This window comes from Lachancea lanzarotensis, scaffold LALA0S13 (assembly GCF_000938715.1).
Source record: "Lachancea lanzarotensis genome assembly LALA0, scaffold LALA0S13, whole genome shotgun sequence".
Taxonomy (NCBI): domain Eukaryota; kingdom Fungi; phylum Ascomycota; class Saccharomycetes; order Saccharomycetales; family Saccharomycetaceae; genus Lachancea; species Lachancea lanzarotensis.
In genome coordinates this window covers 131,817-154,957 of record NW_019212891.1, presented here as the reverse complement: position 1 = coordinate 154,957, position 23,141 = coordinate 131,817, and the positions used below count along the sequence as shown (strand labels likewise).

At 43.9% G+C, this 23,141-nt stretch overlaps 13 protein-coding genes across 13 annotated transcripts; 7 read left to right on the top strand and 6 right to left on the bottom strand.

Moving 5' to 3' along the window:
• Positions 1 to 303: 303 nt before the first annotated feature.
• REI1 (LALA0S13e01860g1_1) lies at positions 304 to 1,521 on the bottom strand (the record flags this gene model as incomplete). The annotated part of the gene is made up of 1 exon (XM_022773010.1): positions 304 to 1,521. One exon carries the CDS (start codon positions 1,519 to 1,521, stop codon positions 304 to 306), a length of 1,218 nt encoding a protein of 405 aa, XP_022630940.1.
• Positions 1,522 to 2,026: 505 nt separating this feature from the next.
• Positions 2,027 to 2,965, bottom strand: TSC10 (LALA0S13e01838g1_1; the record flags this gene model as incomplete). The annotated part of the gene is made up of 1 exon (XM_022772999.1): positions 2,027 to 2,965. One exon carries the CDS (start codon positions 2,963 to 2,965, stop codon positions 2,027 to 2,029), a length of 939 nt encoding a protein of 312 aa, XP_022630939.1.
• A 281-nt stretch (positions 2,966 to 3,246) lies between these two features.
• COA3 (LALA0S13e01816g1_1) lies at positions 3,247 to 3,516 on the bottom strand (the record flags this gene model as incomplete). Its single annotated transcript, XM_022772988.1, has 1 exon — positions 3,247 to 3,516. The coding sequence occupies one exon, from the start codon at positions 3,514 to 3,516 to the stop codon at positions 3,247 to 3,249; it is 270 nt and encodes an 89-aa protein (XP_022630938.1).
• An 873-nt stretch (positions 3,517 to 4,389) lies between these two features.
• MRPL8 (LALA0S13e01794g1_1) lies at positions 4,390 to 5,109 on the top strand (the record flags this gene model as incomplete). The annotated part of the gene is made up of 1 exon (XM_022772977.1): positions 4,390 to 5,109. One exon carries the CDS (start codon positions 4,390 to 4,392, stop codon positions 5,107 to 5,109), a length of 720 nt encoding a protein of 239 aa, XP_022630937.1.
• Positions 5,110 to 5,432: 323 nt separating this feature from the next.
• Positions 5,433 to 6,479, top strand: LALA0_S13e01772g (LALA0S13e01772g1_1; the record flags this gene model as incomplete). The annotated part of the gene is made up of 1 exon (XM_022772966.1): positions 5,433 to 6,479. One exon carries the CDS (start codon positions 5,433 to 5,435, stop codon positions 6,477 to 6,479), a length of 1,047 nt encoding a protein of 348 aa, XP_022630936.1.
• A 72-nt stretch (positions 6,480 to 6,551) lies between these two features.
• PPS1 (LALA0S13e01750g1_1) lies at positions 6,552 to 8,942 on the bottom strand (the record flags this gene model as incomplete). The annotated part of the gene is made up of 1 exon (XM_022772955.1): positions 6,552 to 8,942. The coding sequence occupies one exon, from the start codon at positions 8,940 to 8,942 to the stop codon at positions 6,552 to 6,554; it is 2,391 nt and encodes a 796-aa protein (XP_022630935.1).
• A 1,364-nt stretch (positions 8,943 to 10,306) lies between these two features.
• Positions 10,307 to 11,002, top strand: LALA0_S13e01728g (LALA0S13e01728g1_1; the record flags this gene model as incomplete). The annotated part of the gene is made up of 1 exon (XM_022772944.1): positions 10,307 to 11,002. One exon carries the CDS (start codon positions 10,307 to 10,309, stop codon positions 11,000 to 11,002), a length of 696 nt encoding a protein of 231 aa, XP_022630934.1.
• Positions 11,003 to 11,325: 323 nt separating this feature from the next.
• MPM1 (LALA0S13e01706g1_1) lies at positions 11,326 to 12,198 on the top strand (the record flags this gene model as incomplete). Its single annotated transcript, XM_022772932.1, has 1 exon — positions 11,326 to 12,198. One exon carries the CDS (start codon positions 11,326 to 11,328, stop codon positions 12,196 to 12,198), a length of 873 nt encoding a protein of 290 aa, XP_022630933.1.
• Positions 12,199 to 12,664: 466 nt separating this feature from the next.
• PAF1 (LALA0S13e01684g1_1) lies at positions 12,665 to 13,924 on the top strand (the record flags this gene model as incomplete). Its single annotated transcript, XM_022772921.1, has 1 exon — positions 12,665 to 13,924. One exon carries the CDS (start codon positions 12,665 to 12,667, stop codon positions 13,922 to 13,924), a length of 1,260 nt encoding a protein of 419 aa, XP_022630932.1.
• A 297-nt stretch (positions 13,925 to 14,221) lies between these two features.
• LALA0_S13e01662g (LALA0S13e01662g1_1) lies at positions 14,222 to 15,130 on the top strand (the record flags this gene model as incomplete). The annotated part of the gene is made up of 1 exon (XM_022772910.1): positions 14,222 to 15,130. One exon carries the CDS (start codon positions 14,222 to 14,224, stop codon positions 15,128 to 15,130), a length of 909 nt encoding a protein of 302 aa, XP_022630931.1.
• A 49-nt stretch (positions 15,131 to 15,179) lies between these two features.
• SAF1 (LALA0S13e01640g1_1) lies at positions 15,180 to 16,919 on the bottom strand (the record flags this gene model as incomplete). The annotated part of the gene is made up of 1 exon (XM_022772899.1): positions 15,180 to 16,919. The coding sequence occupies one exon, from the start codon at positions 16,917 to 16,919 to the stop codon at positions 15,180 to 15,182; it is 1,740 nt and encodes a 579-aa protein (XP_022630930.1).
• Positions 16,920 to 17,168: 249 nt separating this feature from the next.
• Positions 17,169 to 19,745, bottom strand: DUG2 (LALA0S13e01618g1_1; the record flags this gene model as incomplete). The annotated part of the gene is made up of 1 exon (XM_022772888.1): positions 17,169 to 19,745. The coding sequence occupies one exon, from the start codon at positions 19,743 to 19,745 to the stop codon at positions 17,169 to 17,171; it is 2,577 nt and encodes an 858-aa protein (XP_022630929.1).
• A 1,495-nt stretch (positions 19,746 to 21,240) lies between these two features.
• Positions 21,241 to 22,974, top strand: UTP18 (LALA0S13e01596g1_1; the record flags this gene model as incomplete). The annotated part of the gene is made up of 1 exon (XM_022772877.1): positions 21,241 to 22,974. The coding sequence occupies one exon, from the start codon at positions 21,241 to 21,243 to the stop codon at positions 22,972 to 22,974; it is 1,734 nt and encodes a 577-aa protein (XP_022630928.1).
• Positions 22,975 to 23,141: the final 167 nt, after the last annotated feature.

Below are 23,141 nucleotides of genomic sequence, written 5' to 3'. Positions count from 1 at the left end.
TGCTTTTTGTCCGTAGTGGATATGTGAGCGTTACCTGAAGACAGGTATACATTAATTGATCTACACGAGTACTTCCGTACTCGTGTAGATCTTATGGATTGACACGACGGGTTAAAAAGTGACCATCCATAGGGCACCAACAACTCCAGAACGAAGTGGTATGACCCGGGGTTACTTTGCTGAATGGTAAATGACAACTCAAACCGTTTATTTGTCGATTTTTTTTAAAGTTTGTTTATTACTGGTGTAAATCTATTCTATCCGATGACCCGTTATTGAAAATTACTATGCTACAAAACCTGCTTACTGCAAAAGCTGGTCCCTGTAATGAGGTTGGTTATTGACGAACTTGGCTGCTCTCTTGTCGTGAGTCTTCATGTCCTTTACCTGTGTCTGCCAAACTCTCTTCTGGGTTGCTACCTGCTTTGGATCAATGACAGCTGCGAAATGTCTCGTTTCCGCCGCAATCAATGTACCCTGACCCTCCGTAAGCACCGACTCAGGCTTGAGGTTTTGTCTGTAGTATCGCTGTAGCGAGCGGTGGCCAACTTTTATGCCGGTTGGCAAATACAATTCCGTGCCATCGTTGTAAATAAATTCCCGAGGCACCTCTTCCTCCTCCTCGATTTCTGCACCCTCTTCATCGCTTCCAACATCCTCCCAATCATTTTCATCACCGGCGTCTAGAGCTCGGTCAGCATACGTGCTGGAGAAATCGTAGAACTCGGAAATTTCTAGCATTTCATCCTCGGTTTCGTAGGGAATTCGACAATGGGCTTTGGCCAGCATGTGAGCACGAACGGCCTCTAAAGAACGTCCTTGGAAGTTACAACACAAACACATATTTCCCAAACCGATCTTTTCTGAAAGATACTTGATAAGTCCCTCCTTGTCGACCAAATATTGTTGTTCTGGTATGTAGAATCCATGGCACTTGAACATGTGTTCCAAAGCGTCATCCAGAGTTGGGAAACCGTTGCGTTTGTTGCAAAATAAACAGTGATTCAGAGGGATATCCACCTTGTTGTCTATCTTCTCCTGCATCAGTTTTTCCGCTAATTGATCGGGAGAAAGTTCTTCTTCTTCTTTTTCTTCTTGACTTATCTCGCTCTCAACGTTTTTTTCTGATTCCCTTTCATCTACCGGTTCGTGCTGCTGTTTGTCCTGATCTAAAACATCGTTTTGGGTGCTAACCTTCATAGAATCTTCTCCCTGAGCCTTCTGCATGTTTGAAATAATACTTTCGCGGGCCTGGTCTAAAAGAGCTTTTTTCTTAGCTAACAATGCCTCTTTTTCCTTTCTTCTCAAGTCTTTTTTGGTCAGCTGTCTCTTGCTTTCAGGTTGCTCTTTTTGTTCGGCGAATGCCTTGACCTTGGAGTTGAACGTAGCTTCAGTGATTGGTGGCAGTTCAGCAACCCTTCTCTTCAAGTTGTAGCTGTGCCAGTCCGTCTTCATATGATCCCTCTGGTCTTTAGCAGTGGCAAACTGCAGCCCACATGTGTTACAGGTATAGATCGACATTTTGAAAGGTTGATTTGAAAACAAAAACCCTCTTGGCCAGCTCTGTTGATGTCTTGATGGCAAGCGATGAGGTAGCGCGGAGATGCGATGAGTTCTAAAATTTTCTTATATAACAACTTTTTCATTCATTACTTGCATTCGAAAAAAACGTCTTTCAGCCAGTTTTCTATCCGAACATCTGGTCGCGAGTAGATGATCATATCGAAAGCATCAGTACACAAGAAGGGATACCTTTACACTGGCAGTTTACCTTGAAGGAACCCAACCATGTCTCAGTAAAGCGAAGCAGCAGTTCATTTGCTCAATTTTGACACGGAATGAAAAAAAAATTGTTTTGGTGGTATTGTCAATGAGCAGGGCTCACTCAATCTGGAATGTTGTTCATACATTTTATCAGGACTCGTGAATAGAAGATTGTGACGCAACGATTGGTCAAGGATAAGAAACGAATGATGCAAGGGTTAATAAAACGGTAAAAATGACAACATTACCCACGGTTTTAGCCTCATGAGGTTTTTTTCTCACAAGACTTATGCCACTTCCTTATTTGAAATTTGCAAATGAGCATATAGACCGGAACAATAATCAAATTCGCTACAATGCCCAGTATCCACTGTAAAGGCCACCCTATTGAAACGTTATTTTGTTTGTTTAAGCCCATGTCAGTGCTCATCAAGACCCATCCAATGAAATCTGTGACGATATCATCGTATCCCATTTGTAGCTGTTTGACAATCCTGTTGCAGCACGTCTCGCAAGACAATGCATCAGAAGGTCCTTCTATTTCTCTTGTGATTGCTGGCTTAGTTTCATTCTCAAGGGCATAGCCCTCGCTGTCGAAGTTTCCCGGATACACGCACGAAATTCGATGCTGAGAACATTCTTGACGCAGAATAGCTACCAATGCCTTGATAGATTGCTTGAGTGGAGCGTATTGGGAATACCCAATGAACGGGAAAAAAGCAGTTGCGCTTGAGAAGAACACCAGATGTGCAGACTGCCAATGACGCACTGCGACGTGTGCCAAATTTGTGCAGGTCAAATAGTTAACTTTGACACCCAATTCAAGTTCTTCTGGCTTCAAATCCTTGAAAAGTTCCGGATGCGAACCTCCAGCACAAAGTAGTACCACAGTGGGCTTCAGTGAGCTAGAATCCAATTTTTCACGTAGTCGTTCCACTTGTACGTAGTCAGCCACATCACAGGGTGAAAACAGAATTCTGTTGCTGCCACGGGCCAATTCAAGACCCCCAGTCAGTTCCTGTGCCAATTGTTCGCCCGATATCTCGCGAGTGGCCTGTTCAAGCTTGGAGCGCGATCTGCTAACGATAATAGTAATGGTATTAGACCCCTCTTGGTGAAATTTCCGGGCAAATTCCTTTCCCAGTCCCTGTGATCCACCGGCCACAAGTACAACCTGATTATCAAGTGCAAACCGACCCATAATTGGTATCTTGTTGCTTGCAAGAGTTCTGCTGTTCATCTCCAGTTATAATCTTAATGGAAATACATACATATATAGACCCGGATATATTGATCCACGAAAAGACAAGAACGATACCAGATCATACTGGAAGCCTGGATCACGACCTCTTGCTGGTTTCACAGAATCCTTGAGTTTCTCTAAAACTTTGTTTTAAAATCTATTTACAGGCATTGGGCTAGTTTACAAGGAAGTCGACCAGTATTGTTCCTATTCCCAATTCTTTCATCGAAAGACCAGCTTTATTTGTTGCTTGTCTGCTGTTTGTGTTCCTCGTATTCTTTCTTGAGCTTTTCAAGCTCTGCAGCGTCGATAGGGGGAATTGGTACATCTGCAAAGTCGTTGTCCCGGTTCAAAAACCTATAAGTATAAACGTAGATGCCTCCAGTAACTAGAAGAAGGGCACTCAAACCCAACAAGTTTTTCTTGACAAAGGGCTGTCTGGCTCTGATCATCGCAGGAGTCATTTTCCAGGTTCTGGGGTCCTGGTAGGGGGAGTGTTCAAGCACCATAGTGGATGATTTGTTTAGCTGGGCTTTCTTGAAGTGTGATGGAGATGATGGGAACTGGCTATATATATGATTTTCAATAGATGACTTTCTTGAAGGATACAGGATGAAGAGAGAAAAAGAGATAGATGGGAAACGGGGGAAACAGAAAATGGCAGAGGAGAGGATTAGGTTATTGGGAAACTGAGGGCAGACGGATGATTGGCCATATATAGCACGCCTCATGGAAATACTGAGCAGAATGCTGGTGATGTGTCACTATATACGTACCACCAATAGCGTAACATAGTGTATGTAGATAGATCTCCGCAGAAAGATAATGAATCTGCACTAAAGATTTGAGTTTTGATTGAAAAGAATGTTTCTACAAGCGTGTGATAGAACTTTCTTTGAAGCTGAGATTGTTTTGGTAAAGAAGATACAGATCATCCTACACGAATTTCGAGCATATTTGACCTGGAAGACCGCTAAATGAAGTGTTGTGAATTTCATTACATGATCGGTACTGTTGGATCTATCCAAAACTGGGTCACTTAACACATTGAACTATAATCCAGCTTCAACTTACATGAAAACGTCTTAGCGGGCCACGTGACGTTTTCCACAATTGTTTCAAAACCATCGTGTTCGAGCCGTAAGACCATCAAAATGATCCCACAATTCTACCTAATCGCCACCTCCCCATTGATTCACCATATCTTCTCTTTATCCCTTGTCAGACGCTTGTCACCTCATCTTTTACTCAATTCAAGCATTATATAGAAAATTTGAATATATATGTAATTAAAGCTTTCTTGACGCTCTCGTCCAGCTACACAACGCATCGGAAACTTTAGATCATATAGACACCACTGTTCTCTTCCCACCCACACACATATGACTAGAGGCCTGACGCGTCATTTCTCGCGTACCAAGGCTCATCGGGATGCGATGTTCAGAAACCTGGTCACTCAGCTTTTCCAACATGGATCCATAGTATCGACGCATGAAAAATGTCAAGAAGCAGGTCGTCTTGCAGAAAGAATCATCACCATGGCTAAAAACTTGAAGAAGCATCCCAATTCGGCTAAGGAGATCCAATCCCGCCTGTCCCTGGCAGGAGATTCCAGCAAGCTCCTGAACCGTGTTGTTGGCGAGCTTGCACCACGCTACCAAACCAGACCCGGTGGATATACCCGTGTTTTGAAACTAGAGCCTCGTCTTGGAGATCGTGCGAAACAGAGCATTCTGGAGCTCGTGGATGCTCCTGTTGTGGATCAAAAGGGTGTGTTCCAAAGAGGAAACATCAAACTTTGGATACTTTGCAAAACTGCCATTGCTAACGAAACCGCTAATGTTCCTTACGCACCTTTGACCTTGCAAAATTTTGCCAAGATGTTCAAATTCAAGTCGAATCGCAACGAGTTTTTTTCGCGCGACGTATTGGCTGTCAGACGTTTTATAAAAGAAGACTCGAAGCTTCCATATGACGAGGCTACAGAGCTCCAAATCATAGCTCAGTTGCAAGAACAGATAAAAACGCTACCAGAACAGGCGTCCTCGAACACTACCAAAACCCCAGGATACACAGTGGTGGCAGAGAGACCATCACGCTAACTACTCTCCGGTTCTGAATCCTCAGGGAAAAAAAGCTTCAAAACTGAATCCCACGCATCTGTAAATACTCCGAACCCAATACACACCGAAATCGTGCTAAACCGTAAAAGCATCAACTCACGTCTGATTATGTCTCTGTAATGCTGTATCGTCTTGTACTAAGGACCCACACTTTCCAACTGTATATATTCATAGACCTCTTTCGTTCAAGACCCCACAGTCCCTGGACGTTCGTTCAAGAACATTACTATCTACTCGATAGCGCAAGCTACCTGACTTTCAGACCCTTATAAAAATCTCCTGGTAACGTTTCTATCGTCAGCATGAGTTTCCCGATTTTGGCCAACAAGGGCATCGCAGAAGCCGTTGGTAGCACACCATTAATAAAACTGAACAAAGTATCCAGAGAAGTAGGAAGGAACATTTACGGGAAAGCTGAATTCCAGAATCCTGGTGGCTCTGTGAAAGACCGTGCTGCATTGTATCTGATAGAACAGGCTGAAAAAAATGGACATTTGGACCCATCTCGTCCTGCAACCATCGTGGAAGGATCTGCTGGAAATACAGCTATTGGACTGGCACATATAGCCAGATCCAAAGGTTACAAGTCGATCTTTTACATGCCAAACACGCAATCAGCATCGAAAATTAACCTTTTGAAATACTTGGGTGCCGAGGTCCACGCTGTGCCCGTTTGTCCAATCACAGATCCGTTGAATTTCAATAACAGAGCTCGAGACCATGCTAAGAGTCTCGATAACGCTATCTGGACAGACCAATTTGATAATCCAGCAAACTGGAAATCGCACTACAATACAACAGGACCTGAGATCTTAAAACAACTCGAAAGCGCGGGACTAACCTGCGAAGCCTTCACTTGTTCCACCGGCACAGGCGGTACCTTTACAGGTGTTGCTAAATACTTGAAAAAGGCCACCAACAACTACAGTAAAGTTATTATTGCTGATCCACCTGGTTCTGCAATCTACTCGTATGTCAAGACCGGGGAAATGAGCCGCGAGGGCTCCTCTTTTACCGAGGGCATTGGCCAGGGCCGTATTACCAAAAACCTGGAAGCATCGTTGGATATTGTTGACGACGCTATATTCGTTCCCGACGAAGAGAGCATAGTCATGCTTTACAGGCTGTTGGATGAAGAGGGACTTTTCCTGGGAGGAACCAGTGCTCTGAATGTTGTGGCAGCCACCACAGCCGCCAAGAGTTTACCAGAAGGCAGTAATGTCGTTACCATCTTGTGCGACAGTGGCCATAAGTATGCTGACAGAGTCTTTTCTAAGAAATGGTTGAAGGAGAAGAAGCTTTACAATAGTATCCCAGAGTCTTTGAAAAAGTACATTACGCTGGAATGAACAATGTTGGCTTGTCCAAGGTTCAAGAATTATAAAAAACCAGTAATGTCAAATATTCAGTTATGCAAAAAATTAAAAGTACATCCGATTCAACTCCGAGATCGCCCGGCACACAATATGCCAATCAACCTTCCGGCGCATTCCTTGCGCTTCCTGCCATTTGCAGAGTTCGTAAACAAACATCAAGTTCGGCTGAATTATTATGTTTAGCCGTCGCACACGCACGTAAAGGTAGGCTCTTAAAAAATCGCAATTGAGCCTTCGCATGCATTCCGCGATGCATACGGTTGCAGAACGAGATACTCCCACCATACAATGCACTAGTACTTTCTCGTTCCGCTTGTAACATCCGTCAATAAACGACAGCGCTTCGTCTAATTGAGTTAAAAGTCCGTCTTCGCCGTTATCATCCAATTCAGAAATATGCAAGATTTTGAACCCATTTACCTCCAAAATACTAGAGTTACGACCAATACCATTGTTCAGTCTCGTCTCAAGTCGAGAAATCTGAGATGACGACATGCTCACATTGAGATGCGGCCGATGTATCCCAGGCCTACTGCCAACATCGCCAACAGTGAAACTTCTTTTCCGTGACATTGCGGAAAGTAGCCAAGGCATAGTTTCTCCAACAGATACAATATTTGCAATACCCAGTTCATGCAGCAGATTTGGGCTCTGGGCGTGTTCTAACGACCCAAGGTATAGATGAGGAAGAACTTTAGAAGGCAGAGGGCCTTTGAGCTGGGCTAGGTTGTAGTTATCCCGAACTTTAGTGAAAAACATTTTACTAAAAAGAACGGGGTCAACCTCCAGACAAGGCGCAATGGTGCTTTTCCTTTTCGGACTTTCTTCTCTCAAAAGTATTTGTAAGTGACTCAGTACCTGTAGATCTATGGGGAAAAGAAAAAAGGGTCTTTGGACCTCCTTGTGCAACTTGAAGAGAACTTCGTCGAGCGGCAAGTCCCAAATGAATATCAAATAGGCTACCAACAAGAACGAAACCTCAGTGTAACCATCCGAGCAGAAAATTAAGCTGCCAAAAGTTGTAAGTTTTCCAACACAGTAGATAAGATAGCATGTGTTGAGAATGATCTTGATGGATTCCAAATTTAAATTTCCCAATCCTATTGAACCTGAATTTGGAAATGATATGGTAGTGTGGTGTATTGAGCGTTCGGTTTGAACGTGATGAAGAAGTTTTGTAATTTTGGGTAGCTCGGGAAGGTTATTTGATTCCGTGCATGAAATGAAAAGCTTCCATTCCTTGGAGGGACGCGGAAAATTGAAAAGCTGAGAATCTATAGGATGGAGGGTCGAGCTTTCTGCTGCTATGTCCAAAAGTGTTACAACGGTGTTTAGACTATGTTCCCCAGTACCAGCTTGGTTAGTAGTCTGCGAAGGTTGGTGGCCCGTTGCGTGATTATTTAGCCTGAAGATCTCAAAGTCAGTACTATTGCCACACCAGGTGGAAAGATCGCTGCTCACACACGAGGCACTGGACATTTTGGAGATTTCAAGTCGCTCGCGGTAGAAGAGATCTCGGTCCCAATTGTTGAAGGAAGCAATATCGAAATCTGATGCCAGTTGTGTTACTTTTTCTTTTTGCAATGCGTCTATCCTCATCGGTCGAGTTCCCCACCAGCTGGAATCAATTTCTTCAGTGCCCAGTACGCCGACTTTGAAATCGCCAGTTGCGTCAAGAGCTTTACGTGCCACGTATATAAGAATGGCAAGCTCTGCGCAATAGCATGATTGCCGGTGTCGTGATGCGTTCAAACAATACACCACGCAAGTTTGAGACATCTCAATGAATTTGGCCACCTGTAAGTCAAATCTGCGAAACATCCCGGGTTGTTTCCATCCGCTTGATTGACGAGATGTGGATCCGACAGTTGAGCTGCACACCTTGTTTTTCGGGGAGCCCGCACCGTACGAGTTTTGGGCTTTTGCGTCCGAAATCAGAAACGGTAGAAGCCTATACTTCTGGCATGCATGTATCAGTAGTTTCAGCTCGTCGTCTGATAGTTTTATATTACTCGTAAGCTCTTGAATTATGGACTCCAGACTGTGTTTTTGATGATCCCAGGGTATCAAAAACTCGTGTGGATCGAGGGACGACTTCAAGATCCCAGAGTTTTCTATCATACCATGAAAAAGTGGTTGTGAGCGAATTACTGCGGTCCATTGTTTAACACGAGGAGGTTCTGTTGATCCTGAGAAACCGTGCAACCAGGGGAAAACGTCTTCACAGTGCGGTAATTGTTGTCTTTCATGTTCACTGAGAAGAACAGTCATTTCAGTGTGTGAAATAAGGCCGATATGATCTGAAATGTGATTTCCATCTTGCAATATCACATTGTTGTCATAATGTGCTCCAAAAGCTTGATCACCGGTCGTTTTAAGCTTTTTTTTTGGGTGGGAATCAAGCCCGTGTGTCTCCAAAGGTAGGGGCGTACTCATTTAAGCACCAGAACTGTTACAAGTGGCCCAGATCGTTCAACCTAGAGCTCCAAGAAATGTTAACTGGGTTTGACATTATTAGAGATGAGATGCTCATCTCTCAGATAAGGGCGTGTTCGTGGAAGGTGATACATATCAATAGGATTCGCTTTCTCTCACTGTCACTCGGGCTGAGTTCTTTCGTTCATGAGCGAGAATGATGACAATGATCATTGTATTAATGAATATTCAAATTGGTTAGAATGTATAGATAAATGCCATTTTAGGGCATTTTCCGGAACTCTTTTCGTATGAAAACCACGGATTTTACTGCAGTGGTTATCAAGAACATGTTGAAAGGTGACCCATTTGAGTTCTGTAGATGCATTATTGGAGCAGCTCGATGTTTTGAACAGCCAAGAGATCCTCAAATTTTCATGGCAAATAATTTTCCTGAATATTTCAATTTCACTTCAAGACCCTGACACTTCAATATTACTGACAGTGCAGTGAGGACGACAACGATACTGACATCCAGAATTTAGTAGCGATAGAAAATGATTTCTTGGATTAGAGGAGTTGGTTGCGACGCATCATCGGTAAACTAGTATTTTGATGGACCATACTTCTAAGAAGCACATATTGCTTACTGTATTCTTACCTGTGCGCACAACTGTCGCAAATCTTCTTCGATTCATAAAATTGTGCGATGAGAACTCTTTACAGACAGCACGATCCGCATATCTTTGTCGGACTCAATTGGCAGCCCCCCTCGAGCCGCGTCACCTTTTCCCATGTAGGACACTGACATTTTGGCTTAGTAGATTCAAAGGCTGTATTTTTCCAGATATTGAGAAATTTCAGCACGCGAAAACCCATTGATAGTGCAGACAAGGCTCTATTTATAATACCATTTCAAACACGCTCCTGATTCTTCGCTTCTATCACTCGTTTTCAGCAACCAGTTTCCCCCCATTGTTTGAAAAATCCCCGTTATCGTGCTAGAAGTAACATTTTTCAAACCTATGTACCCAGGATCTCTACAAAACTGACCAAACACAATACAAATGCTATCAACGGTGTATTAACTAGCCTTATTTTCTTGAATGTAACCTTTTCTTAGCTAGTCTTCCCAATCCTTGACTAAAAATTGTGAAAAAAAGAGCAGCTTACTCAGAAAAAGCTTAAAAACAGCATCAAGGTGATCTCCGCTTCTCTAGAACTCTCTCTGTCTTCAAAGACCTTGTTATTCATTTCTCAAATTATGTGATCTCTAACTGTTAAATTACTATCATAACATTCATTTCTTACTGAAAAACTAGACACTTGTCTGCTCAAGAGTCGTTAACGTAGCAATCGCTCGAGAAACCGCTCAATCTATCGCTATGGAGTCCAAATACGATTCAGAAACTGTCAAAAAGGCGGCACCCAGGCTTCCGCTTTCTAAAGTCAAGCGAATCGCTAAGACTGACCCAATGCATATCATCACTTCACAGTCTGCTGTTGCAGCTGTAGCATTCGCTACCGAGCTATTTGTTCAGGTTTTGACTGAGGAAGGACTTGCTTTAGCCCAACTTGAAAAACCTAATGGGTCAAGGCTTACATTACGCTACGATAATCTTGCTTCAGTGGTTGCAGACTCTGACCGATTCTCATTTTTATCGGACGTAATTCCTGAGACACACAATCTAGTTTCTTTGACGCGTGGGAATAGGGTGCGCTACACCGCCTTGGCTCCTGACCAGAGCATGCTGCCATTCAGAGCGCAAGGCACATCCCCGGTAGTCGAGAACGATGGTGATGCACCGGAAGAAGACGCAGAGGAGGAAGATGGTGTAGAACCGGAGCTGGAAACTGAACTAGACAACGGATTTGCCGAAGATTTTGAACTCACTAAAGATGCGGAGAACCAGAAGAATCAAGATGAATTTGAGATTAACAACTCTCAATTGCCGGCAGGAGACGAACTCGAACCGGAGCCTGAGTCTGAAGAACCCGAAGAACTGGACGAACCAGAGAATGAGGCAGACAAAGAAGCCAGTAATGATGTTGTGCTACTTGATTCAGACCAAGACAGTTGATATAAAATATACTATGACAATACTACTCGGATCAACGCGCTCAAAGGTTTTATTGTCGTCGTTGTAAATACAGCGACCGCAAGTTTGTGGACACCGGACAATGCTTCACTGGGCAAGAAAAACAATGTTACAAAAATTGTTAAACAGGCTCGTATATGGCCACCCTTAGCGTTCAGGAAGAATCGAGATCTGATTTGGGAAGTCTTCTCTTACGAATCTTTCTATGAACTTAAAGCTCATCAAACCTAGGAATTGTGCTTGATTTCGATTCTGGTGACGAAAGAAGGGTGCGAAGTCAAAGACTCACACATATTCAATCAACTATGGGACTATTCACTAATACTAACGACAAAGATACTCAAGAATTTAATGAAGATCTGGTTAAATCGTCTTTGAACGATAGCCTTCACAGTGGATTCCAATCTGTAGGGGATTCACTTTTTTCAGTTTGGAAAGATGCTATGAATCATGTGGAAAACCCAATTTCTAACATTTGGGGCAACGCCAGTGGTGGTGTTTCCGACCTTTTGGACGTGCTTGGTTTGCCCGGTGGATTTAGCCACCCAGCACGCATTTTAAGGCTATTTGAGGACGATTTCACCCAAGAGGGCACTACAGGTCTCTACGGGTACAAGACCCCCTCAGACAAACAATACATGAACTGCAAACAACTAGATGGACTCTCTGTATGGGACTCACGCGGTTGGTGGCGCTGCTTGTTTCCTGAAAAAGTTGTGGGCAGCAACCTGAACCCAGATCAGATGCGCACGGTATTGACCCGTGAAAGAGTGGAACAAGACAAGAAGCACAACTTGGGACTATTTTTTACCGAATACTCCTCGTATTTGTCTTGGCGTGCTGATGTTTTGCGTCTTGCGGAAACTAAGCGCAAATCTGCGCTCGCCAGAGCCGAACGCCGCGAAGAGCTCGAAAATATCTCCACCACCCCTGAAGATCTTATGGACCGTGCTACGGGGAGGAATGTAGTGGGCACTTCAGAATACGTGACTTACAACAATACTCCAGATGGTTTGGAAAAGGTTAAAGAGGTGAAAACGTTTTTTGACGATGGCACCGTCAGACTTCGTTCAGAAAAGCAGCGTACTGATCCCGAAGGTCGGTCTCATATCGACTCATTTGAGAAGCTACTCTCGGATGACGATAACGCCAAGGATGGCTGGTTTTGGCGTAAGTAATTGGATCGAAAAGGGTGTGGGAGAAAGAATACTGGAACCCGGGAAAAAATTTGTGTAACCCACTTGTTGGTGACGTTTTTCATTCTGAGCCTTTTCCCTAAACGTTTTTTTGACATCTGGAAGGAAATGAAATAATGTCGCATCTGTAAGTAGTAAGGTTTTTAGGCTAGTGCAACAATAACGTTTGGTATGTTCATTTTTTAATGAGGGGGTGTATAAACTAACATCTTAAAGTTTTAATACTGTAAACAAACTCAACATTGCGGCGAGGAGTCTCAACCTCTCCCGTCCTATTCATCAATGATATTTGATAGTAGTCAAAGTTCCCAATCTTAATGATCTTTTTTCCTTCGTCAATAGTGCTATCAACACTTTCATTTCCGTCAACGTTCTTTATAGTGATGAACACTTCTCATCAGGTCAACTATTCAAACATCACCTTCAATCCACCCAAAAACGTCCCGATATGTCTAAGAAACAGGAATACATTGCAAAAATCAGATACAGAAATGATTTGCCGCCTCCGTTGCTCCCCCCTAAGCTTTTGAAGTACGAATTTTCTGCTGATGAGGCTGCAGATTCTGCCAAACTGGTTACATCGCTGTACGCAAAGACAAACGTTACACCTTTGGTTAAAATAAATGAGGATCTTGGAATGCCAATGGACCTCATGGAGCTTCCCGGATTGTTGAATCATCAGGACCCTCGACTTTTGCTGGGATTTGAAAACATCAAGTTGCATCCAGAAGATAGAGCGCTGTTGAGAGATCCCAGGGTCGATAAGTTGACGAAAACAGATATGTCCAAAGTGACATTTTTGAGAAGAACCGAGTATGTTTCTTCGTCACAGGCGGCTAAACAAAATACCAAAAAAAGAGCCGCATCTGAAGCCTTGGATCTGGAGGAAGAAATCTTGACACCAGCTCAAAGAGTAAAACGCGTGGAAGAAACGTTTGATTTCATTACTGATGACGTATCCAAGATTCGTCATCCAACCAAAAAAAGCGTTCATGCGGTGAAAACCTGGAGTGTACTCCCAGACACTGCAGCGATGGACCAAACGTTCTTTACCATTCGATTTGTGGGCTCTGCAGCATTGGGAAAACAGGAAAAAGATCAATTGGCACTTTCCACAGCCATGTTCCGTCCCGTTGAGCTTGAAGAAGATGAGTGGGTCTCGCTTTATACCACGGACAAAGACGGTTCAGCTATCTATGAGAAAAATCGCGAGCAGCAAATTGATGAAATTGTTGATGATGATAGAGCTTACCAATTCAAACACCTACGCGATTTCGACATGAAGCACCAACAGCCCACGGGTTTGGGACTTTTCAACGAGCTGTCCTTGCGGTTTAACGACGATAAGAAAACCGTCTACTATACTCCGATACGGTCGCGGATTGAGCTTCGCAGAAGACGCGTTAATGAGGTAATCAAGCCACTGGTGCGTGAAAACAATTTGGACCAGATTAACGTTAAGATCAGGAATCCAACACCACAGGAAACCCGTCATAGAGATTTGATTCGCATGAAATTCGACCCAATAGATTTTCCTAATATAGAGGAAGACGAACAGCCAGATGATGGTCAGGATGAAGAGCTTACCAGCTCTCATAATGACGAAACGTCAGCTTCGCAAGATCAAACGTCCCTGCAGAAAGGAGCTGAATCTCGCGAGCAATCTTTGACCGCAGACACAACTACTGCTGCTTCCGATGGGCTATAAATTTTATTCACTACAGTTGGAGACCTAGCTACAGATCATTTTTAAAGACTGGGATATATCACTGACTCTTTTGACTCTTCAGTTCAGCGATACTATGTGCCGTGCTCGAAACGTGGACAGCGAGTACACATGTGAGCATGAATACTATCACTTGTTTTTCAGAGAAGATGAACCTGGCCAATTCGCAATGTGATTTGGATGAACCAACCTTAACATATACCAAATCAAGTTGTGAGTCTACCAGGGTTCTCAACTGAACTGGAAACCTTAGTGCTAGTGTAACAAGTCATTATTGCAATGGGATTTCAAATCGAATCACAAATCTCCAGCTGTGGTGGTAAGCTATTGAAGCTTCAACATGAGTCCGAGACAACCGGCACTTCCATGAACGTTAACATCTATTTGCCCCAACAGTACTATAAAGAAGATGGTGCCAAAATCCCAGCTCTTTACTATTTGTCAGGATTATCCTGTACACCTCAAAACGCTTCAGAAAAGGCCTTCTGGCAACCCCAGGCCGACAAATTTGGTTTTGCAGTTGTTTTTCCAGACACCTCTCCTCGTGGAGCAGATGTTCCTGATGATCCAGAAAATGGTTGGGATTTTGGCTTATCCGCTGGTTTCTACGTTGACGCTACACAAAGCCCATATGACAAGAATTACAAAATGTTCAGCTATGTTCATGATGAGCTCCCAAACAAGCTGGACCAATTTTTCAAGAGTACAGGTTCCGAATCTGGCTCCACGCTGGACTTTTTGGACAACGTGGCCATCACTGGACATTCCATGGGTGGCTTTGGAGCAATCTCGGGGTATCTCAAACAATATGCAAGTCCGAGAAAATACAAGTCGTGCTCTGCTTTTGCACCCATCGCCAACCCATCGCTGGTTCCATGGGGCAAGAAGGCCTTTGGTAACTATCTTGGCCTTGAAAGTGCACAATGGGAAAAATACGATCCAGCCAACCTGGTCAAGAACATTTCAAATAAAGGAAACGACGTAATTTTGATTCACCAAGGTACCAATGATCCTTTTTACAAAGAACAATTAAAGCCTCATTTGCTAATCGAGGCCGCCAAGGGTACCTCCTGGGAAGGTAAAATTAACTTAAATCTTGTTGATGGCTTTGACCATTCATACTACTTTATCAGCAGCTTTGTTCCTCAACATGCTGAGTTCCACGCAAAGAACTTAGGACTTATTTAAGGCTAATTTCAATATACTTGTTCAATAATATGTTGGCAATCGAATGGTCTCATGTCAAAATCAATGCTGCTGTTTGCCATCCCGCGGCCGTTACCGCCAGACATGTATAGTCGACGTTTCCTATGTTAACAAGCGCGGGCTTAGTTACTCTAGTGCTTCGTAGATGCTCAATGCTTCCAATTTGTCGACCATGAACAATTTCCTCCCTATCGCCCAAGCCAAGGCATCCACATAGTTCACTTTCCAGGCCCCAAGTGTAAATTTTCCCATTTGACGTAAGTGCCACTGTATGATAATCACCTGTAGATAATGATACTATCATGTCTTCTGGGTCTTCCAGCTCCAGCTTGACTAAAGTACGTGTCACGACTTGGTCTTCCAAAACATTTACAGTGTAGCAGCTATGGTCCGTGAAAATTGCTAGCACGGTGTAGCAGCCAACAATCTTAACGATACGGCCGTCGACAGGCAAAATGACTTTATGCACAGCATCGTTTGCAAACAACCGGAGCTCATCCCCCTTTGCAGTTATGAAAAAAACGCACATATTTGCGCAGCAAGCAAAATCTACAATTTTATCATCACCGCTCATTACGTTGGTATTGGGGATGACCTTATAGTTAGCGGCAGTAGAAAGCTCGTTTTCCTTTAAAGCGTTGCGGCTGCTCCACACAACCAATCCTACATCAAAAATGGAGACACAATTATAATTCCATCCGCAGCCTATTTTGATGACAGGGTTTGTCTCTTTCGTAGGCAGTTCATTGAAAACAATCCTGATGCCCTGCTCCACGTCTGGACCGTCCCAGGAGTACAAGTCACCCTGATCACTAAGAGCTAAGATATGTGATCTTCCTGAAGAAACCGACTGAAACTTGACTTTATCCAGGTTTTCCTTGTCCACTGTGAAATCTCCAGAGCCTGTCATGTCAACTTGAATGATGTCGCGAGTGAAAAGCCGCCTTATATGCTTATTTCCCGCCAGTTTTTGATCTAAAATGCGTTCGGCCTCTTCAAAACTCGCGTAAAGGTTTTCGTGCGGCCTCTCCAAAGGCATCGAGCTTGTGGTGTTAATAGGAAAGACACCACCTCGTCTTGGTGTTCTGCCATTGAAAAGTGTAAGGCTGCGCTCCGCATGCGTGATCAAGTGCTGAAACGGGTTATAATCGCTTTGTCCTTCAACGGGGCCGGGTCCACGATGACCCCCAGAATAAGTTGAACCTGTCATGTATAGTTTACCGGACTTAGTTAATATTTGGAAGGAAAATCCACCAGCAGCTACAGATGCTATGCTGTTATCGTCTGACGTTGATGCTGATTCTCTAATATCAGATTCCCATGGCACCTGGACAGGTGAGTTTATTCCAAATTGAAGTCTCATCCCTGCATTGTTGATAACTCCTGCCGGCAACGAAGGATAAGTGGCAGTTGTGTATCCCAGCCTTGCATGTTTTAGTGAGCCCCATGTGTACAATTTGGTGTTGAAGGATCTTATTTGGTACAGTTTGCTCCAGGGCTCGTCAGGGTATCGATTCCTCAATATCAGCTCGCAACAGCTCATGTAATGCGAGTTCTGACTTGACTCCAAAGGTTCCGTATCGGAATGCAGTGACCCGAATGACTTGCGGAACAGTTCATGCCATAGAGTGCTTGAAGAATTAAAATCAAGTAGTTTATGGAAGTATTTGTTGGTTAGAGAGAGATTCCTCAGATCTCCCAAAGAAAGGTAAGGCAGCGCTGCCTCTACAATATCTGGTGGTAGAGAATGCTCAATAGAGTGGTGACTCATTGGGTTCCTTTCGTTGTAGGCCCGACAAGCAGGGGAGTCATTGTTCCACCTTATTATAGATGTGTATTAAGATCATTTCAGGTTAACGTGACGCACCAAATGGTGAGTGGATGAGTAGAACGCGATTCCCTTGCTCTTCACAGCGTGGTGAAAGTACATTCTCTTCCAGGGAATGCTATTAGTTTGAGACATGGTTTCTTGTTGAAGATATCGAAGCTCACAAGGAGGATCTTAAATAGCAGCAATATTTCAAAGTCTGGTGAAAGAGCTCTCCAAAATCTGGCGAATCTTGTACCAGTTCTCAATGCGGAGCCGCTCATTGTTTAAATGGGCATTGTCAGTACTCTGACCGCATGGAATTTGAACTGCGGAAGCACCAAGGGCTCGTTCTAGAAAACGCACTTGCGGGATAGATCCTCCCTCTCGGATAAATAGCGGATTTATCCCCCAGGCTTCCATGATCTCTTTCTTTAGGAGTTGGTAGGCTGCATTATTTGGTTTTCCAAGCCATGGCTCCGCTTCATTCAGCAACTTGAACTCTAAATGGTTGGAAGTATCAAACTTGGAGAACCAATCGGAGACAAACTGCTGAAGCGAATCTTGCATCGCGTGAACGTCTTGTCCAGGAACTATCCTAATAGATAGGGTTGCAGATGCGCTATGTGGTATGACTGTGGCGTTTCCAGGGCCGCTCACCTTCATATTGGTGATGGAAAGTGAAGGCTGGGCCCACTTAGCTATCAATTTGTCCACTGACATTGACTTTGCGAGGTCTGCCCGTTTGTAAACCTCCTCGAAGCGTGCTTTATCATCATTACTCAAAGCAATCAAAGAGTCGTAGAAGCCTGGAATTAACACGCGGCCATCATCATCCTGCAATTTGGACAGCAGTCGAGATAGATCAGTCGTAGGTTCTCGATGTATTCCACCGTCAAGTCCGGAGTGTCTGTCTGGTTCCTCACTCCAGACCCTAAGCTGAGCGTTAATGACACCACGCAAGCCATAGTTGAGACACGGAGTTTTTTCGTCAATCCAGTAAGAGTTACTGAATAAAACCCAGTCAACATCATTACCAAACAAGTTGCGGTGCTTTTCAATTGCTTCTGCAAATCCCTTAGAATTCGACTCCTCCTGTCCTTCTACGAGAAACACGATGTCCTTCTCAAGGGTCCCCTTCGAGAGAGCGGATCCCGCACTGTACATAGCGGCCACTAAAGGACCTTTATTATCCGTAACGCCCCTCCCTTTCAAATATCCATTTTCACAAGTCAAGATATAAGGATCCGTACCCCACTTGTTGGGATCACCTGGAGATACGATGTCATAGTGACCATACCAAGCAATCTTGGATTTAGTATTGGATGTTCCTTTGAAGGTTGCATGCAGGAGTGGATTATCATTGCTTCCTATCGGTAAAATATCACAAGTAGCACCCAGTTTTGTGAACACCTTCTGCAAATAGGAAGCGCAGCGGCGTGAATCAATAGTATGCTGGTTTTCATTCGATGCAGAGACAGTCTTAAAACTAATTAGATCACGCAAGGTTTCTAGCATGCTATCGTTGTCAAATAACGATTGACCTTCTGGGTGTGGGTTTGGGACACTGTAACCATTTGATGACAGGCTGGTTTGTGCTCCATAATTAGGATGCTCACTGATTAGGTCATTCATATTCCACAACGTTAAGCTACCATTTTTCGCTCCTGTTGCAAGTCTTAAATGGCGAAGGCCACCACTGTTTTTTCTAAGGATTTCAGTTCTCAGCACCAGCCCCTCTTCCACGTTCCTTTCGAAAATCTCGTTCTTATAAAACTTGGTGATGCCCTTTTCGTGTGCAGCAAAGATATGGTTCTCATAAACGCTTACGGAAACCACATCGCACTTGCTTGGACATTGCAGAGTGGAAATGAGTTCGTTTAGGTTCAAGTCCCAAATCTTGACGTACCCTCCATTAAGGCCACAATACAATAAGGGAAATTGAATGACTTGGCATAGTACACTTTCATCATTGTCCATTTCGGAAATAAGCTTTACATCCACAATGTTCTTCGCACATTTGTTAAAAGCCCATACCTTGCTCAAGCCATCTCCACCGCCTGAAACGATAAAAGCAGTACTTCCCTCTTCAAGACCGTCGACATGAAAATTATGGGACAGTTGAACGTCTGTGATATCGATGGGTTCAATGGAATAAATGAAACTGTTATGAGCGTATGCAATGCTGTTGCTCAAGGGGATTTCCATGATTGCGTGATCTGGTCGCGAGAGATTTGCGGGCGAAGGTGACGGCGTTCTTGCGTTATTTCCGGGACCCGTCGAATCGAAAAACTTGTCATATCGACGATGCGGCAAGCGATTCATGTCGCTTGACTGCGGCTTGCGATTGAGCCGATCTATCACGTCCGTCATGTATAACATGTTGGCGTTTTGACAGCCAAAAACAATCGTTTGATGTGCGTCTAGATACTTCAACGAGAATATATCGCCAATATCTAGGGACGAGTACAACGTGGCCATTTCGCGTATGGTGAGATCTCCGCTAGAGGTCAAACGACCAATGGACCAGATTCTAATCAGGGAGTCCGCACCTGCTGAGAATAAGAATTGCTCATCCTGCGATTTTGTCAAGCACAATACGCTCGATTTGCTATGCGTTTCACCCTCATCTCCAAGTGGGATGATCTTAACGAGGTTATACGTAGCCAAGTCCAGGCACAGTATCTTGGAGTCATGCGTACCTGCAAACAACACTTGCTTGTTGGGAAAAGCGACCGTGGAAAGAATGGCGCTAGGATGATTCCACTTGTGAATAGATGGAAACCACATGTCCACCACCTGTGTATGCCTAAGTTTTGCCGGCTTTCACAATTCTTGGAAAGAAAATGTGCAAGGCGGTAAACCTGCTACCCTTATCTTTTTGTATTTGAATTTTAATCGGCATCCACAGTTGTTCGACGACTTTCATCACCGATGGTCTCTTAGAACGGCAGTATAAAATTTCGCACGGGCTTAAGACATCTCGTGGTACCGCCAAGTCTGGTATCAATGAAAAGCGCTATGAAGGTCGATACCGGAACTGGAAGTGGACCTCCAATTGAAGACTGTATGCTGCTTCCCTGGTTTTTGACAGCATTGTATTTGCGATGCGATTGATAAGTGCACGCCATGTTACGATTTTTTAATCTTTGATGCCTGGAAAAGAACACGAGTAGTAGTAGCTATAGCAGATAAGACGCGATTTCATTTGATGCTTGTCGGCGCGGTCTTATAATGTTCGCAATGGTCCATCTTAGTTGACCATATACTGGAACAAGTTCCGTTCATGGTGACTAACATGTATTCACATCTCAAAGCATTCAATTCCACGCTAACCGGGGTGCGATGCCGGTGTGTTGTGTGTCCCGGCTTTTTGGTGAATGTGTGTTTTTGTTAATGGTGAATATCTAGAGTCTTTCCAACCTTTGGCATTCCTTTCTCTGCCAGAAGAAAAACAAAACAAACAAACAAACAACACGCGATTAAAGCCCTCAAACGTGTGCGTTATTCGACTAATTTACTGATGATAGTTGAAATAGCCACACTATCTCGTCACTTCCGTCGAGAAAGCTTTCTCTTCCACTGTTTTCCTCGTGTTTTGATCTCGAAAGAGCTCCAATGTGTTTTGTTTTTCATCAATATTAACTTCACTGATTTCGTTTTCTCTCCCACCAGGCCAACTGACCTTTCTCTTTTTTGTCCCAAATGTCACATTCCCGGGCCTTCTTTCTCAAATCTTGCGGTGATTGTCCCATTTTGAGATAAAAGTGAAAATACTTCGGCGGCTATTCTAGGAATTATATTCAAAACTTCACCGTAAAACGTCATTTCCCAGTGACAAAGGTATCCTATCACGTCGGTGGTTCATCGTTTTATTTAGATCTTCTATCGCTTCCCATAAATCTTTGCCATTGACGCTTTGTCAGTCATAATTCGCAGTTCACAGCAACGCTTAATGTTACAAGTTTCTCCCGGAAAATACCCCGTAGTTGGGAATAGCTTGACTGCTCCAGGTCTTAATTTTTTCATTAGCTTTTCTCGATTGCCATGCCACTCTAGTGAGCCTCAGTTGTTCATGATTGTTATCAACGTTGGAGGGTGGTCACCTTCAAGGTTGTCAAGAGATAATGATGGGAATTCCTTTAAAACTTGAATAACATCATGAGTACATTTGTTCAAATGTACTCATGATGTTTTTCAGGCCTTATTGATATTGGAAAATTTTAAGCATATGGCATCTCATCGCATCTCATCGCATGTAAAAACCGACTCCAATAGTGGTGAAATGAGTGCTGTTGAACACCAATTCCACGGTATACCACCGCCAGATGAAGAGGAAGTGCTATTGAGCAAAATAGTGTTTGGAGACACGGCTGAATTTCATGAAAGTCTGTCGGAGCTACGGCATCTCGACGAAGGTTTCTCAAATAGTAACGATGGTGATATAATGCTTAAAGAAGCAGGGGAAGACGATGATGATGAGGGCTCAGAAGCCGATATGGACCGTATGAACGATGACCAACTGTTTTTTGTGGACGATGGGATCGACGGTGAGACCCAGGATCAAATGTCCGTGGACGATGAAAGTTCGCAGAGCGATATAGACGATGGAACCGAGGAAAGTAGTGATGCGTGGTCTGACTCCGACGACGAACGTGTGGAAGTAACCATCACAGCTACGAATAAGACAAAAAAACTGCGCACTTCGTACAACGAAGGTCAAATCAGAGGCCGGCATTACGTACAGCGTCTGAGATCGCAGTTTGAAAAAATATATCCAAGGCCAAAATGGGTTGAATCCCCAAGCGATGACGACTCGGATGCAGAACAAACGGGTTCCGGTAATGACGAAGACCTCGAACAAGTCATCAACGGCGACGCAAGTGCGCTTTCCAAGATTCTACAAAGCACGTACGTCTACCACGATCTTTCCAACCGGTTGCTGCCGCCAAAAGTGCTTGATATTACAAGGCTCAAGGATGCTAATGCCGCACATCCATCCCGTTCAGCCATACAGTCGCTCTCTTTCCATCCTTTGAAACCTCTGCTACTGACAGGAGGTTACGATCGGACACTCAGGGTTTACCACATCGATGGCAAAAACAACCATTTGGTCACCAGTTTGTACTTAACAGGAACTCCTGTTCAAACATGCACATTTTACGTGACTCCTTCGCATAAAGAACAAAAAATACTGACTGGTGGTAGACGCCGTTATATGCATTCCTGGGACATCTCTTCTAGCAGCGGTAGCCAGCAAGCGAAGATAGAAAAAATATCCAGGTTATATGGGCACGAAGAAACACAGAGATCGTTTGAAAATTTCAAAGTGGGTCATCTGTGCGGTAAAACTGAGACACATGGTATAATCCTACTCCAAGGTAACAACGGCTGGGTCAACGTGCTGCATGCTACCACTGGGGTTTGGCTGACCGGTTGCAAAATTGAAGGCGTACTGGTGGACTTTTGTTTGGATTACAAGCCTCGAGTCAAAAACACTTTTCAAACAATTCTAATAATGGTCAACACATATGGAGAAATATGGGAATTTGACCTAACTAACGGCGGCGAAGTGCTACGCAAATGGAAGGACGAAGGAAGCGTTGGTATCACTACCATCCAAGTAGGCGGCGGTTACAATTCAACGCAGCTTCTACCTTTCAAAAAAGTGAGACAGAACAGATGGCTGGCAATTGGTAGTGCTAGTGGTTATGTGCATGTTTATGATAGAACTACCACCAACGTTGAACCTAGCGCCAAACTAGATCAACTCACTACGTCGGTGTCTTCGTTAGCGTTTTCACCCGACGGCCAGATTTTATGCATTGCCTCTCGTGCCACCAAGGATGCCCTAAGAATGGTGCATCTGCCCTCTGGTAAAGTTTTTGCAAACTGGCCTACGAGTGGTACACCTCTGGGTAAAGTTACAAGCATTGCATTTTCACCTCGCGGTGAAATGTTTGCTGCAGGTAACGAACAAGGAAAGGTGAGACTTTGGAGACTAAATCACTACGGCTAATGGGCCCTTGCCATTCTGCATAGTTCTATAAAAATGCATTTTTTTTAGAATTTTTGAAAACTTCTGTAATCGACCATTCTAATAAAGTTCATGATCAGCCAGTTACCATAGGTTCGAGTGAAATACACTAGTGCGCTTGATTTAGACTTCGAGGGCCTGCCTCGGGA